This window comes from Neophocaena asiaeorientalis, unplaced genomic scaffold (genome assembly GCF_003031525.2).
Source record: "Neophocaena asiaeorientalis asiaeorientalis breed wild unplaced genomic scaffold, Neophocaena_asiaeorientalis_V1.1 scaffold545, whole genome shotgun sequence".
Taxonomy (NCBI): domain Eukaryota; kingdom Metazoa; phylum Chordata; class Mammalia; order Artiodactyla; family Phocoenidae; genus Neophocaena; species Neophocaena asiaeorientalis.
This window is the reverse complement of record NW_020174638.1, coordinates 237,688-255,012: the sequence shown is the minus strand read 5'-3', so window position 1 is coordinate 255,012 and position 17,325 is coordinate 237,688. Positions and strand designations below refer to the sequence as shown.

Sequence of the window (17,325 nt, the reverse complement as noted above, 5' to 3'; positions counted from 1 at the left end):
ATATATATATATATATATATATATATGAAGTTCAAGAAGTTCACATTTCACATACACTTTCCTTTTATAATCTTTATGCAGAGCCAATTCCTAGTACTTTCAATTCTAATAATAATCATCTATTTTTATAGTATCTGTACCTGGGTAAAGAAATAGTTCAGAACTGATGGCTATGAGATAGAAGTGAAACTGACTAGATATTTGAAAAGTTAAAGGTCAAAGGAATACTCAATTTTTGGAAAACAATTTAAAACATAGATGCATAATAAATTATACACAGTCTATCTCAAATTTAATATACTTTTCTGCTTTATGTCCAATTGCCAGTCATAGTTTCCTTCCTTACATGAATCTACTTTAATATCTACACTAATTTGTTTGTGTATATGTCCTTGAAAATATAATTGCCCTTGTAAAATATGCAGCAATGTTAAGTGCACACACACCCAGAGTTTTGGGTAAACTTTGTTTTGACATGTAACATATAAAGACTTAAACAAAAGACATGACACCATAAAACTCCTAGAAGAAAACATAGGCAAAACATTGTCTAAAATATATCATACCAATGTTTTCTTAGGTCAGTCTCCCAAGGCAATAGAAATAAAACAAAATTAAACAAATGGGACCTAATCAAACTGACATGCTTTTGCACAGCAAAGGAAACCATAAACAAGACAAAAAGACAACATACAGAAAGGGGGAAAATATTGCAAACAATGTGACTGACAAGGGATTAATTTCCAAAATATACAAACAGCTCATACAACTCAACAACAAAGAAAGAAGCAACTTAATTGAAAAATCAGCAGAAGACCTACATAGGCATTTCTCCAAAGAAGAAATACAAATGGCCAATAGCCCATGAAAAGATGCTCAACATTGTTAATTATTAGAGAAATGCAAATCAAAACTACAATGAAATACCACCTCACACTGATCAGAATGGCCATCATTAAAACATCTACAAATAAAATGCTGGAGAGGATGTGGAGAAAAGGGAGCCCTCCTACACTGTTTTTGGGGATGTAATTTGGTACAGTCACTATGAAAAACAGTATGAAGTTTCCTCAGAAAACTAAAAATAGAATTATGATCAGGCAATCCCACTCCTGGGCATACATCCAGACAAAACTATAATTCAAAAAAGTACATGCACCTCCATGTTCATAGCAGCACTATTCACAATATCCAAGACGTGGGAACAACCTAAATGTCCATCAGCAGATGAACGGATAAAGAAAACATGATACATATATACAATGGAATATTACTCAGCCATAAAAAGTACAAAATAATGCCATTTGCAGCAGCATGGATGCAACTAGAGATGATCATACTATGTGAAGAAAGTCAGAAAGAGAAAGAAAAATAGCATATGGTATCACTTATATGTGAAATCTAAAATATGACACAAATGAACCTATGAAATAGAAACAGACTCACACAGAGAACAGACTTGTGGTTGCCAAGGTGGAGGGGCTTGGGGGAATGATGGGGTGGGAGTTTGTGGTTAGCTGATATGAGGTATTATATATAGAATGGATAAACAACAAGGTCCTACTGTATAGCACAGAGAACTATATTCAATATCCTATGATAGGTCATAATGGAAAAGAATATATATATAAAAGAATGTATATATATATGTATAACTGAATAACTTTGCTGTGCAGCAGAAATTAACACAGTTTTGTAAATCAACTATAACAAAACTTAAAAAAAATAGAACACAGGTTGTAACTGAGTAACTCAGTGAGTTAAAAAAAAGATTCACCATCTACTGACCAGATCAAGACATAGAATATTAATGCCAAAGAAATCTGTCTGTGCTCCATCTCAGTTATTGCCTCCTTCATAGATAATCACCATATGACTTCTATTAACACTGAGTTTTTATTTTTTTGAAATTTAAATAAGTGGATTTATAGTGTTTATACTTTTCTATCTGGTTTCTTTCATTCAACATAATGTTTATGAGATTCACCTTTGTTATATATAGTAGCATTTTGTTCCTTTTCATTTCTGTATAGTATTATAGTGTATAAAGTGTTTATTCAATTTAGTGTGGATAGGAAAGGTAAGATGTTGCCAACTTTTGGCTACTGCAAATAATGCTGTTATGAACAGTTTTTGTACTTGGGTGTAGTAATTTCAGTTTCGAATTTAACCACAGGTGGAATTACAGGGCCATAGCTCATGTCTATGTTCTGCTTTAGTAAATATTGTCAAACAGTTTTCAAAATATTTGTAACAATATAAAAGCCAAAAAATCAGTGAATAAGATTTCATATTACCCCACATTATTATCAACACATTGTATCATCTTCCCCTACACTCTTAGGCCTTTTGGTGGGTGTGTAGTACTATCTCTTGTGGGAGGTTTTAATTTGTATTTTTTCTGATGACTGCTGCTGCAAAGCTCTTTTCATTGATCATTAGCCATTAAGATGTATCTTTCTTAGTGAAGTGCCTGTAATAGGGCTTTTGTCCATTTTTAATTGGAATGTTTGTCTTTTAAAGCTGAGTTTTCTTTACATATTTCTGTATATAATACCTATGTCAGAAATATTCATTGCAAATACATTCTCTAAGTCTGCTCTATGGCTTGTCTTTTTGCTCTGTTTTTTCATTTGTAACTTTTATTTTTCCCTCTTTTCTTTCTTGTAAATATTGCCAGGAATTATCAATAAGATTAATGTTCTCAAATAAATTATTTTAGATTTTTTAGCTCTCTTTATGTAGTATTTTAAAAATTGTATTAATTTATTTTATATCATTTTTCCTTCTCAACATTTCTTGCATAGAATTGCTTTTGTTTCTATTTTTCCCAATAAATAGTTAAATTATTGTTTTCCAGAATCTTTTTCTATTCTAGTATGTGCATTTAAGACCACATACTCTTGGTAGTGTATATATGTCCATACCCCTCTCTCACTTTGTCACAGCTCACCCTTCCGCCTCCCCATAGCCTCAAGTCTGTTCTCCAGTAGGACTGTGCCTTTATTCCTGTCTTAACCCTAGATTCTTCATGACATTTTTTTTTTCTTAAATTCCATATATATGTGTTAGCATACGGTATTTGTCTTTCTCTTTCTGACTTACTTCACTCTGTATGACAGACTCTAGGTCTATCCACCTCATTACAAATAGCTCAATTTCGTTTCTTTTTATGGCTGAGTAATATTCCATTATATATATGTGCCACATCTTCTTTATCCATTCATCTGATGATGGACACTTAGGTTGTTTCCATCCCTGGGCTATTGTAAATAGAGCTGCAATGAATATTTTGGTACATGACTCTTTTTGAATTTTGGTTTTCTCAGAGTATATGCCCAGTAGTGGGATTGCTGGGTCATATGGTAGTTCTATTTGTAGTTTTTTAAGGAACCTCCATACTGTTCTCCATAGTGACTGTACCAATTCACATTCCCACTAGCAGTGCAGGAGTGTTCCCTTTTCTCCACACCCTCTCCAGCTTTTTTTCTTTCTAGATTTTTTGTTGATGGCCATTCTGACAGGTGTGAGATGATATCTCATTGTAGTTTTGATTTTCATTTCCCTAATGATTAATGATGTTGAGCATTCTTTCATGTGTTTGTTGGCAGTCTGTCTAGCTTCTTTGGAGAAATGTCTATTTAGGTCTTCTGCCCATTTTTGGATGGGGTTGTTTGTTTTTTTGTTATTGAGCTGCATGAGCTGCTTGTAAATTTTGGAGATTAATCCTTTGTCAGTTGCTTCATTTGCAAATATTTTCTCCCATTCCAAACCTAAGGTAGATAGCTAGTGGGAAGCCGCTGCATAGCAGAGGGATATCAGCTCGGTGCTTTGTGACCGCCTGGAGGGATGGGATAGGGAGGTTGGGAGGGAGGGAGATGCAAGAGGGAAGAGATATGGGAACATATGTATATGTATAAATGATTCACTTTGTTATAAATCAGAAACTAACACACCATTGTAAAGCAATTATACCCCAATAAAAATGTTTTTTAAAAAAGACCACATACTCTTTCATAATTTTTTAAGCTCTATTTCACATAATTTAATATATGTTGTAATTATCATTCATTTGAAACTTTTTCCCTAATTTCTACTGAGATTTCTTTGTGACCCATGGGTTATTTACATGTTTCATGCTTAGTTTTCAAACAATAAGTGGTTTTATAGATAGCTTACTGTACTATTTCCTGCTTAATATCTCTGTGAGCAAACTGAATTATTTCAGTCTTTTGAGGTGTTTTGAAACATTTAATGCCTACCTCATGATCAATTTTACTAAATGTTCTGTATTTACTTGTAAAAATTACTAGGTATTTTTAATTAGCTCAAATTTATTAATTTGTTTAGGTACTGTGTATCTGTACTGATTTTTGTCTGCTGCTATCAGTTATGAAAAAGTTTTGAAAAAATTTCCTCTATGATGTGGATTTGTCTATTTCTCATATTATGACAATTCAACCCCCCATCTTTTAATAGGAAAATTTAGTCCATTTCAGTTAATGTTTGTGTTATTATCCTCCAAATTTTCATTTGTATTCTATTGGGTCACGTGTTTCTTTCTTTTTTCTACCTTTTTTTTTCTTTTACTTTTTATTAGCTCTTTTGCACTTACTAACTTCTTACGTACATTTTTCCCCCTGATACTCATTTGAAGTTACCCTGGAGATTAAAAGTTAAATATAAATTATTACTATTACCATTTCCAAGATTTAAAACATGAAAACTCAACTTACTCTCTCTTAGTCTTTGAAACATTTTAGCCATACATTACAATTCTACATATATTTTGTATATCACAATACATTTTTATTCTTTTAAACAGTTAATATTCATTTATACTTAGACACATATTAACCCTTTCTGTGTTCTTTGTTTTACTCTGCATTTCAGTGTTTTGGTCTGTGATAATTTTCCTTCACTTAGTTAACATTTGCTGGCAATAAATACTCTCCTCTTCTGCTTTTCTAGAAATGTCTTTCTTTCACCTTGATTTTTGCTAGGATAAATTTCTAGATAGATGGTTGTTTTCTTTTATCATTTTAGAATTATTCAATTGTCTTCAGACTTCTCTCACATCTATTGAGATGTCAGATGAATGTTACTGCTGCTTTTTAAGGTAATATATGTGTTTATTGTTGGAAGAAGGATAAGAGAAGTCTCACTTAGGAATAGATTGGAATAGGGATGATGGGTGTGTTGTGAGGAGCTAGCAAGAAATACCTTCAAAGTAAATGTAAACAGGGCAGACTTCTAGAATGGCTCCAGGTCAAATTCTTGTTGAAGAACCAATATCCAACAACTAGAGAAGTTGCTTCAAAGACCACAACCTAAAAACAGGCCTGGAATGTAAAAATAAAATGAAGCCAAAAGATATGAAAAAATTGGTGCCAAGATCATGAACAAATGTGAAACTTGTGGAATATTTGAGGGGAGAATTAGTGGAAGCCTCTGGTTTACCTTTTTGGAAATTCTTGGCATGTAACCAAGGATATGTCAAGCTGAATTAAAGGCCTTCACTAGAGATAGTGTTATAAAAATTTTAATTAGAATAGATCCATGAGTGCTGGTAAGTCAGAAACTTCATAATATAAATGAAACTCTCTTAAATGGGAGAAAAGATGTGGACAGTTCATAGGAGAAGGAAGAATGCAATCTGAGTGTATTATAATGAATCTACAGTTATGAAGAACAAGATCAATAAAGACAGACTGAATGGGATAGAGAGTGATGGCTGTGGAATAGTGCTGACCAAGTTTGGTAGGAAGTACCAAGTAAAAGAAAAAGAAATATGATTACAATTATGATCTGAAAAGTTTCTGCCCAGTTCTAAAGGAAGGGCTATTTTCTCTATGGTCTGTAAGCTCCATGACAGCAAGGATCATTTTTATCATCTTGACCAGCATAAATCCCCTACTTAGGTAAAACCTAGGAGGTATTATATATTTCATAAGGATGTGTTGAAAGAAGAAAAGAAGAAAGGAAGAAAGTTTATTGGCTTTTTTTTTTTTTTTTTGGTTTAAGCTAATGAGTTTTTCACTCATGAGCCATCAGAGCCCAGTTTAGCTTGGTACATAGTAAGTGCTGAATAGTTTGAAGAAAAACAAATATAGAACTTGTGCATGTGAAGGGATTTCTGTAATACCAATTGGGAAAGGATTTGTCTTGTAGAATTTTGACTTGGGTATGCTTGTAATACAAATCTATTCCTTTAACATTAGAGCTAGCATTCATAATAGAATGATATGGAACATTAAAACCATTATCCATTATCATATACTTCATTCTACTCTACCTGTAGACCAGTAAAATGCCTTTGTATTACTAATCTGGGTATTACTAAAGATTACTGAATATTGAAGATCATTGAAACATTTTCAAAACTTTTTGAAATTTTATTTTGCTTAGCAGGAAGTTCTAAACACATCCATCAATAATATTTTTAAGGAAAGAAATAGAGAAAATATAGACTAAATTATATAATTAATAAGCCATAAAATAAAGTTTAAAATTAAACTGTATATTAAATAGAAATAATAAAAATAAGTAAAATTAATAAAAATGATCATGTAATTATTTAACAATAATCTTTAAAATCAACTGGATTTCTTAAGGCCAAATTGAATTCAAGTGTTCTGCTCATTGTTTCTCAAAATATCTATACATATTTGCAATCAGAAATAAAATAGGGTAAACGCTGAAGCACTTCAACAGTCAAAGAATCACTTTGAAGTAAACAATGCCACTTGTACAGATGTGTTTGTTTCCCAGGGCAGGAACTTGCTTGAGACTGTGTGTTTTGGGTGGCAATAAGGTGGTTACCTAGCAACTACCCCTCCTCCCAAATCAATGCTGCAAGAGTGGTATTGTTTACGTCAGCAAATTGATTACTTGTTTGCTGGATCTAAAGAGAATGTAATACAGTGGTAGGGTGTGAATCTCAATCACAAGAAACTTACAGGTTTTTCCTCTACGTTGGGTCAACTTCCCACTCCTCATCTGGTGCTGCTGGAAGTTTGTCTAAAGAGATAAGATAATGAATAATATGCTATGCATCATATGAAAATGAGGGAAACATCTGACATTTTAATTAATAATATTTATTTTCAGTTTGCATTTAAAGCAAACAATGAAAGGGTTACTATATCCATAATAGCATTAGCTCTGGGCAAGAGGTAATTTTATTGCAATGTGTCCTCAGAAATGAGACAGCCCAGGGTAAGGTGGGGTTCTGTAGAAACAGAGTTTAACCAATCTAGACAGGTTTTGGATGATAGCATTTTACCACCTGAAGGTAAAATTAATGAGATATTAATTTATATAGAACACATATATAAGGTACTTATGTTTACAAGTGAGTATAACCATATGTAGAAATAACTTAGCTAGAAAACATATTTTAGTAAATGTCACACCATATATTTTGTTTACCTGCGATACATATCACAAAAAAATGCCGCTCTCTCTTTCATCTGTCTAATGGATATTTATTCATAGGGACAATCTCACCAGTGCATGCAAAATCAAGAAAGCAAGTAATCTGAATGAAATGGAAAGATGAGGACAGAAAACACAGATTTTGCCTATGGAAAAATTGAATACAGTAAATTAGTTTGTATGTTTTCATAGCAGGAAGATATAAGCTAAAGAAAAAATCTGTTAGAAGAATGCTAAAATGCCAAGTATGTGGGAGTGAGTAGAAAGGGAAAGAAGAGGGACATAGGTTTATAAAATTTTCCATGATGTAAAAGACTGAAGCCAATTTCTCCCCAGACACAGTCCTGACGTTCAGAGCAGCTGCTTGCCAGTATGCAGGAAACTGTCACTTGTACAGTAGCTTTATGGACTCACCCCATACCCACACACTGAATGTCATTTGCTCACTAAGCTCCAGAGAAGAGGAATTCTTTGCGGACCAATAATTGAAAGTTGAAGTTACAGCCTCAGTTCTCTTCTGGAAAATTGCTAATGCTTGTTTTAAAAAGTCACACTCTTCAGACTAAAATTAATCAGAATCTGACACCGTATTTTCTGAGTTCCTCAACCCTGGGAATATCATCAGTTCAGAAAAAATATGTTTTCCTTTGAAAATAACCAATAATTATCAATGTCATTTTAGATTTTGGTATGATTCTTGTAACCATTTTCCACAAACATATTAGACTTTTAACCAGAAATGACATTCTAAAAACAATCTCATTATATGTAAAAGTCAAAACTGTGAGTTGGAATACAGAAGGGATTATTCCCATCTGTCCCTAAGTACTTTAAGTGGTCCAATGTCAGATATTAAAGGAAGAGAGCTAAGAGACACATTGAGCAACAGAATCAACAAAATGTTTAGACTAATAATTTATTAGAAAATAAGTGATAATGATAGGAAAACTGTTATCTTATTTCAAATGGATCAATGTGCAGTGAGGTTTTTTTCTAATATAGGTATAATATGTCAAACAAAAATTAAATAGCAAGAAAATATAGATTTGCATTTTATAGTGCATCACTGATGCAGAAATTTCTCTCTTTTTACTCTGTCCTCAAATCGCCCTGTAAATTATATTATTCTGATAACACAGACACATTTTTATTGTTCTAGATGATCAGATTTTATATCAGGAATTGACATCGATGAGTTTCGAGACATCTCTATGTACCTCTGAGCCCTCACAGAATAGAAAATGTAGTCCAACAGTTAAAATAATTGATGAATGTGTGTTGAATTCTCAGGAGGGAAGGGAAGAAGAAAGAATGAAGGGTAGAGGAGAGACTTGGAGGAGGGAGGTGCTGATTTCAACCCTGTAGCGTCAGGATTGCGTCAATTCGGGTTTCAGCCACCTCTAGAGTCTCAGAGACAAGCGTCTCTGAAGAGCCAAAACAGGAAGAGGGGTGGCAAATCACTGTGCGAGGGCGAGTGGATCTCCCTCTTTGCCTCCTCCCTATTCCAGGCTTAGGTCCCCTGAGCTTTGCGCCGTTGTTTTCAGCATTAGGATAAGCCCTGTCGCTTCACATTCAGGCAAGTGAACCAAGATAGGGAGTTTCCGTTCAGCACCTCGGACAGAATACGCAGCAAAAAATGGCTCCGATCGCTACCAGCCGGGAAGAATTTGGTAAGCAAGTTACTCCGCTTATAACTGCGGTTGTTCCTTAAATACTCTGGGGTGATGTGTTTTGTGTGTGTGTGTGTGTGTCTGTGTGTGTGCGCGCGCGCGTGTGTGCGCGTGTGTGTGTGTGTTCGCGGGATGTTGAACATAGATTTCCCAGGTAGAAAAATGAGAACTGTAAAAGGGCAATAGTGGCTTATCTCTGTGGTTTCTCCCTTCCTTGATATCTTTCTCCTTAAAATTGCTTTCTGCCAGGGCGATTTTACATCCAAGAAGTTCCTAATCATTCAGGTAGCGCTGTAAATTGCAGCACGCGCTAAGTAAAGAGGTCTGTTTTCTTGTTGGTGTCATTAATTTTGCAGGTGATTTCTATTTGTACATAAACGTGTATTTATCTTATTGGAGGAAGCCAGATGTTTCTGTGATTATATAAGGCCTTGATCTTGGTATAAAATAACTTGAACATTGGGCATTTAGAATGTATATTTTATTGCAGAGTGTACCATAATGTATTTTTTTCTCTGCTATGTTTTTGTTGTATCCTTGAAATATTTTGCTAATGAAAGACACAGAATCCTATGATACTAGGGTTAAAGGGATATTCAAAATTAACTAGCTGAGCCCATTCCATTTCACAGGAGAGGTAACTGGAGCCCAGAGAGATAAGGGAAATTTTGCAAGTCAGTTAGCTAAAAGCTACTGGAAACTATACTTAGGACTTATATTTTCCTGTTCAATTTCCCTTTTCCTATAACAGATTTTTAGCACCATTACTCTCCTCTTTTTCAGTAAAAAAAGAAAAGGGAAAAAATCAGATGTACTTTTTCAAATAGAAAAGTAGTATTTTTAGGTCCCATTATATTCCAAAGGCAAGAGATTTGAGTTTTACTTTACATGTATTTGGAAATATCAGGGAATTTATAGAAGTTTGTTATGAAACTGAGTGAAATGACTGAGATCTTTGCTCTCAAAAGCTTAGGACCTTAACAGTAGAGAATACACAGGGAGTAGATGAGCCCTTCTATATTATATTGAATATTTTGCCATTTGGCATGAATATTAAACACAGAAAATTTGTGATATTATATTCAGAAATGAATTTCTTTCACAGCTGTCCATTTGAGTGATTGAGTTTATATTGCTGTGATATGATATGTATTCCCAATTTCTGATTTGAAAATCAGAAAAATATTTGAATATTGAGGAATTTTCAGAGGCTATGCTAGTTAAAAATATGTTCTAGTGTTGGCATTGTTTATTTAGGAAAAAATTATTTTCTATTCCTTTTTAAAAAAAATTATTCTTCCTGCATTGACTAAAGAATCAAGAATAGTTCATGACTTTGCTTTTGCTCCCTGGCCTTGGATTATTAGGTAGTCCAGGAGTGTGTGTGTGTGTGTGTGTGTGTGTGTGTGTGTTTTCTTCTCTCCACAAAGACTTAAATAGAAGGAAAAATTGAAAAGCTGGTACTAAGTTTAGCTGATGATCTTTAGCTCTCACCTCATTCTTCTTCTGTAGCATTCCCTGCTTTTTCTATCTGGGAAATTCAAAGTTCACCTTTATACAATTCAGTTCTTTGATATAATTAAACTACAGAATTTTTTATTGTTGTATTTGCTTTTTTATTTTCTTAGGCATTTTTGCTCTTGTCATTTCTTAATCTTATATTATTTGAGTTCAGTTTTGTGATTATGAAGTAGATAGGCAGAAGTTTGGGGGATTAGGGAGGGGAGAAACAAAAGATTGTTCTTTCAAGGTTAGTTAAACAAGCCTTAACCCTTTCCTGACTGGAACTTTTAACTTTATTATTCACTATTTGGGATTTAAAAATAGACTGGAATGGAGTTAAGGCAGATATTATAACGTTAATTATATTAGTTTTGATTATATTAAACATCAACTCAACTGATGCACTGTGTCCAGATATAGTAATACTGCTTTTACTTACACAGTGTTACTTATTATTTGTTGGAGAATATACTTACATATGTAACATGATGAACTTATTATATGTTGGAGAATATACTTACATATGGAGCATGATGAGCTTCATGCATAATCAGTGTTACCTAATGTCAGTAATTTAATGTGTCCTCATTCAAGGAACAAATGCCAGTTTCAATTTGATTGTCATGTGGAAATGTGCTAGGAAAAAATCAGTTATGGATAAAACTGAACTCTAAATTATCTCTACACACTCTTCTCATTACATGTTAAAGAATGATAATTCATTTATAACCATTGTTTGGGTTTTATCCTTTTTAGGTAATTAATTTGTACTTTGGATGATTCAGTGTTTGAAGAATTTTGGGTCAGCATATGAGTTTGTAGTCTTATAAGTTGTATACTATTAATAAACTGTTCATGTTTTTGTTCTTTTCCCTCTAATATGTGTACATTTCTTTTACCACTGTTCTATAATTTGGATGGAAATTATTAATGACTTTGTGACAACTGAAGATAATTTTCCATAATTTCTGTCAGTATTTGAAGAATATGCACTTAGAGGTACATAGTAAGAATTGATGCTTCTGGAAACCCTCAAAATGTCAATGAAAACATAAAGAAATTAATACTGACTCACCATGCTGTAGTTGACTCATGTTATCTGAGAAAACAAAGGTAGGTCAGGGTCATTTAGCATTCTCCCATCCCTGGCCCAGCCCCAGTTTCATCTTTTCATTTTTTTGTGAAAAATTACTACAATGAAGGATTTTCTATCATACTGTATTTATTCTTTATGTGTTACAAATGTGTTTATTCCTGAAAGTGACATGAAATAGGTACATAATTCACCCAGAACAGTTGGAAAGCAATTCAATCTGTGCAACCTACAGCAACTGCCAGCTTTAGGATGCTTTTCAAATAGGGTGTCTCCAACTCTGCCCAATTAATGCATGTTATTGGTCATTTGATTTTTCAGATCAAATCCCCACAGTGGTGGGGATCTTCAGTGCATTTGGCCTGGTCTTCACAGTCTCTCTGTTTGCATGGATCTGCTGTCAGAGAAAATCATCCAAATCTAACAAGACTCCTCCATATAAGTTTGTGCATGTGCTAAAGGGAGTTGATATTTATCCTGAAAACCTAAACAGCAAAAAGAAGTTTGGAGCAGATGAGAAAAATGAAGTAAAGAATAAACCAGCTGGGCCAAAGAATTCTTTGCGTCTTGATCTTGAGAAGAGAGATCTAAATGGCAATTTTCCCAAAACAAACCTCAAAGCTGGCAGTCCTTCTGACCTGGAGAATGTGACCCCAAAGCTCTTTTCAGAAGGGGAAAAAGAGGCAGTTTCCCCTGATAGCTTAAAGTCCAGCACTTCTCTTACTTCAGATGAGAAACAAGAGAAGCTGGGAACCCTCTTCTTCTCCTTAGAGTATAACTTTGAGAAGAAAACATTTGTGGTAAATATTAAAGAAGCCCGTGGCTTGCCAGCCATGGATGAGCAGTCGATGACCTCTGATCCATACATCAAAATGATGATTCTCCCAGAGAAGAAGCATAAAGTGAAAACTAGAGTTCTGAGAAAGACCTTGGACCCAGCTTTTGATGAGACCTTTACATTCTATGGAATACCCTACACCCAGATCCAAGAGTTGGCCTTGCACTTCACAATCTTGAGTTTTGATAGGTTTTCAAGAGATGATATAATTGGAGAAGTCCTTATTCCTCTCACAGGAATTGAATTAACTGATGGAAAAAAGTTAATGAACAGAGAGATTATCAAGAGAAATGTTAGGGTAATTCATTTTTAGTGCTTAACATATTTATAAACAATCTTTTCTGTAGCGTTTTTGTATCTAGGGGAGTTTTATTAAAATGATGTCTTATACATATTATCTTTACCATGTTTAACTATTATTAATCATAATCAAATGAGGAGCAGGGGGATAGAGTAGATGAAAGAAATTTTAACCCACAACTGAAATGCATAAAGTATCTTAATGATATAAAATAAAAAGGAATCCTTTATGGATTTATTTAAATATCATTTATATAAATATTTTTATTAATTTCTGTCACAAGTATTTTGACTAAGATTGCCACTAAAATGCAGACAAATATTTTTTATAAGAAAGTTAAAAATATATTTCAATGTCAACATAATTGAATTTGAAAATTAAGTCAGTTCATTTTGAGTATTTGAAGTTCTAATGACTTCATAGAATTGCTTTTTAAGGAAAAGATATCTCATTATATTGAATTACAAATATTCACCTTTATGTTGTATAACAGGAAGTGAGTTACTCGGCCTTTGCAGTTATGCTACTTTGGTAGTTCTGGAATTATTAGAAAATGATGACATCAATTAATCAAATTTAAATGTATTTTCCCTTTAAATATGGAGCTCATTTGATTCCAGTTGTGGTATTTCAGAATAACTGGTGTTTATAAGGCATAATTCTATAGAATACCATAAAGTTTGTTCTGACCACATCCTCACCTTTTTCTGTTGAAATTAATGAAAGTCAAGATCAAGAAATATTAAGTAGTTTGAGTCACCTAACTGTTTAGTGGCACAGTGGGAATAAAGATTTGTTCCCTACTCTTATTCTTCGTGGAGTACTTATTCATACAGTTACCCCATGTCAGCTTTTATATAAATACATATTGAAGTTTTAGGAGCTCTGGGCAACCATCATTCTTAGTTATACCAAGTTTACTTTTTGTTACTTTCAGTTAGAACTTGTACTTTGAGTTCTTGGTCATCTTATCTAATGTTAAAGTAAAAATAAGATCTAAGTATTATGCAAAGAAAAACCCTATGATACTATTCAGAGACAAAGCATTAAATATTCTGAATCAATTCTCTCCAATATTTAATTCATTCCTTGGATTAAAGGAGGACTCTGGGTGTGTTGGGAGAAGAGAATTTTAACTCATCAGTCCTCTGTGCTAAGAGAGTGGTGGGTGTCAGACTAAATTTTAGGTTTTCTGAATTCAAATTTTAATAATGTCTGTGCTAAAGAATTTGAAATCAAATCAAACTTGAGTCACTTTACCATATACATCCATTCAAATAATTACATAATTTTCATTACCATTAATAACTTCAAAAAGTGGAGAGTTAATTAAAAAGCAAAAACTAAAAATACCTCTGTGTAAGATATATTTTAAATATCCCCCTTTAAAACATTTCTAGTAATGGGGGTGGCTAACTCATTACCAATTTTAACATTCTGTAGTACCTAAAAAGACCACAAGATGGCAGGTAGTTGTTTTAGAAGGTGATGGTACTGCACAAAGGCTTTTAGTTACTCTTTGATTTTTTAGCATATTAAAGTAAAATAAGTAGGAAAATTACAGTTAAATAACAATGCTATTATAGTGCTTTAAAAATTAATATAAGTATAAATTTCAAAACTAAAGAATAATAAAAACATATTTATCTCATATCTCTCTTTGTTTAGAAGTCTTCAGGACGTGGTGAGTTACTGATCTCTCTCTGCTATCAGTCCATCACAAATACTCTCACTGTGGTTGTTTTAAAAGCTCGGCACCTGCCTAAATCTGATGTGTCTGGACTTTCAGGTAAGAATGTTTTTGAAAAACTCAGGCTCAGTGTAGAAATGAGCAATATATTGGGCAAAATAGTTAACAACTAACATTGGACTATGATTTAGATTCACCCTTTATTCACAATCACAAATTATGTGATTGTTTTTGTTTCTCATTTTATGGAATAAATGTGTGAGCCAAGGCCATTATCAAGAAGAAGAAAACTGCATAGTTCTAAGATCCAATACAAAGTTAGTATGTCATAGATGTCTGACTGAATGGAGTTGAAGCAGAAAGCAGTGATAAATGCAGAAGTGAGGCCATTGCCAAAAACACAGTGATGGAAATAAAATTAAGGTTTAGGAAAAGTTCTTAATTTTACTATTTTAAGTGAGCCTGCCTACCCTTACATTTCTATTATTTTTATTATCTTTCCTTTAATTCCTTATGTGTCTGTTGTCTGCTTTAAGAATTAGCTTTTATTTTTTTTTTTATTTATTTTTTTTTTTGCGGTACGTGGGCCTCTCACTGTCGCGGCCTCTCCTGTCGCGGAGCACAGGCTCCGGACGAGCAGGCTCAGCGGCCATGGCTCACGGGCCCAGCCGCTCCGCGGCACGTGGGATCCTCCCGGACCAGGGCACGAACCCGTGTCCCCTGCATCGGCAGGCGGACTCCCAACCACTGCGCCACCAGGGAAGCCCCTAGCTTTTAGTTTTGTGACTAATTTTTACTAAAAAAAAAAAAATTGCTGTAGAGTACAATGAGAAAGAACATATGACCTATGGTTTTAAACGATCTGAGTTCAAATCCTAACCCTTCCATTTCTTAGCATCGTAACATTGGGTATGTTTCTTAAACTCTATACAAACTAGATATAATAGTACTTACCTTGAAGGAGATTATGAGGTCTGGAAATATATATTTCATTAAATATCATCCAGTGCTATTATTAGTTGTAGTTTTATTATTAGATAATGGAGATTAAAAACATGTTCTCAAAGATTTAGGTTAGGAAGTTAAAATGACTCATGCAACCAGAAAAGGGCAAAATAATATAATTAGATGTGTGATAAAGTAGCATGATCTTAAAATTCACAGGATACAGGTGACACAGGAAATATCAATATTGGGTAACAGGAAACAAACACAGCAAGTGGTTAAAGAACCACAAAAAAAATTAAAGTCAAAAATGGCACTGCCATTGTGAATTCTAAATTCCCATTCCCCCATTCAAAAGAGAAAGCCCATGCTCAGAGAATTAGTGAGATTTATCCAAAGTCATACAACTCAATAAAGATAGATGTTGTGTAACATTTTTTCCTTCTATTCCATTCTCCGGAATGAATTATTAGTAATCAGAATGTGTCATTAGAACATTCTATTTTCTTCCACTTTATGTTACCTCTTCATCCTTCCATTACAGTTCTTTCCCGTCCTCCACTATCTCTTATGTTGTACATTCTTACTTATTTTCAATTTATTGACAATAGAGAAGCCAAGCTTTATCCATGTTTTCACTTTGTTCTGACTCATATTCGTTATAATCATATTTTATTAGCATCTCTAAGGCACAATTATCTTGAGATCACCTTTCCCACCAAGTCTTGTCAGTACAATCTGTGTTGTTTCCCATTGCAGATCCCTATGTCAAAGTGAACCTGTACCATGCCAAAAAGAGAATCTCCAAAAAGAAGACTCATGTGAAGAAATGTACCCCCAATGCAGTGTTCAATGAACTGTTTGTCTTTGACATTCCCTGTGAGGGTCTTGAAGAGATAAGTGTTGAATTTCTGGTTTTGGATTCTGAAAGGGGATCCCAAAATGAGGTAATTGGGCGGTTGGTCCTGGGAGCAGCAGCAGAAGGAGCCAGTGGAGAGCACTGGAAGGAGATTTGTGACTATCCTAGGAGACAAATTGCGAAGTGGCATGTGCTCTGTGATGGTTAGCATCCTAGCCAAGATGAGTTGGAACTTAATGATTTTTTTCTAGCCAAGAAGAAATTTTCTTTCTTTTTTTTTTCTGATACATGATTGCAAGCTTGTGAAAGCTTTTTTGTTGTTGTTGTTAGAAATGTATTGAATTATCAGACCAGAAAGTAACTGTAAATGTGTATCATGATAATTTACTCTTTATTAGAGAAGTTGGATAAATTTTCATAAGATATTCAATTTCCCCTGAAGGTTACCAGTTATATAAATAAGAGTAGCCAAACATTTTAGGAATACTGCTCTGCAGTCCCGAGTTATGGCTGTGGTGATGATCTCATTGGAACATGTCACTGGAAGTCAATGTGGTTTTTAGGATTTAGAAATGAAAAGCAGGTCTTCTCTTATGAAAATTCATCCATTGTTCATCAACTGGGGAAGCCAATTTTTCTTTAAACCCAAAGATATTAAAGAAATGTTCTCTAGATTATTTTATTAATTATGTATGTGCAAATGGTTGTCCTGCATATAAAAGTATATGATTATTTCTTTTTGGTCTATAATTATTTGACACAATTTTATCATAAGAAGGGTAACTTAGGTTTGTTGAAAAAAAAAGTGAACAAAATGAGAAATCATTTTATCAAAGGGCTGAGTTGAGAATACTATAGCTGAAATATGCTTTCCCCTCCCTAAGTTTACATGTGAGTCAAAAATAAAATATAATCTCACATAAGAACCATGGCCTTGAATTATTCACTGCTTGTGACAAATGTCAATGTGGCCTAAGAAAGCCCTATAT

General features: G+C 33.7%; 1 protein-coding gene across 1 annotated transcript; it reads left to right on the top strand.

Annotated features, from left to right (window-relative positions):
* The first annotated feature begins 9,073 nt into the window (after positions 1–9,073).
* On the top strand, positions 9,074–16,544 carry SYT4 (synaptotagmin 4). Its single transcript, XM_024758102.1, has 4 exons — positions 9,074–9,107; positions 12,025–12,839; positions 14,511–14,631; positions 16,237–16,544. The coding sequence occupies exons 1-4, from the start codon at positions 9,074–9,076 to the stop codon at positions 16,542–16,544; spliced, it is 1,278 nt and encodes a 425-aa protein (XP_024613870.1).
* The last annotated feature ends 781 nt before the right edge of the window (positions 16,545–17,325 follow it).

Bases quoted from the DNA above. Each gene is read 5' to 3' on its own strand.
- SYT4 (XM_024758102.1), top strand. From the start codon at position 9,074: ATGGCTCCGATCGCTACCAGCCGGGAAGAATTTG. The intron at 9,108-12,024 runs GTAAGCAAGTTA...TTGATTTTTCAG, and splicing joins TACCAGCCGGGAAGAATTTG to ATCAAATCCCCACAGTGGTG. The intron at 12,840-14,510 runs GTAATTCATTTT...CTCTTTGTTTAG, and splicing joins TTATCAAGAGAAATGTTAGG to AAGTCTTCAGGACGTGGTGA.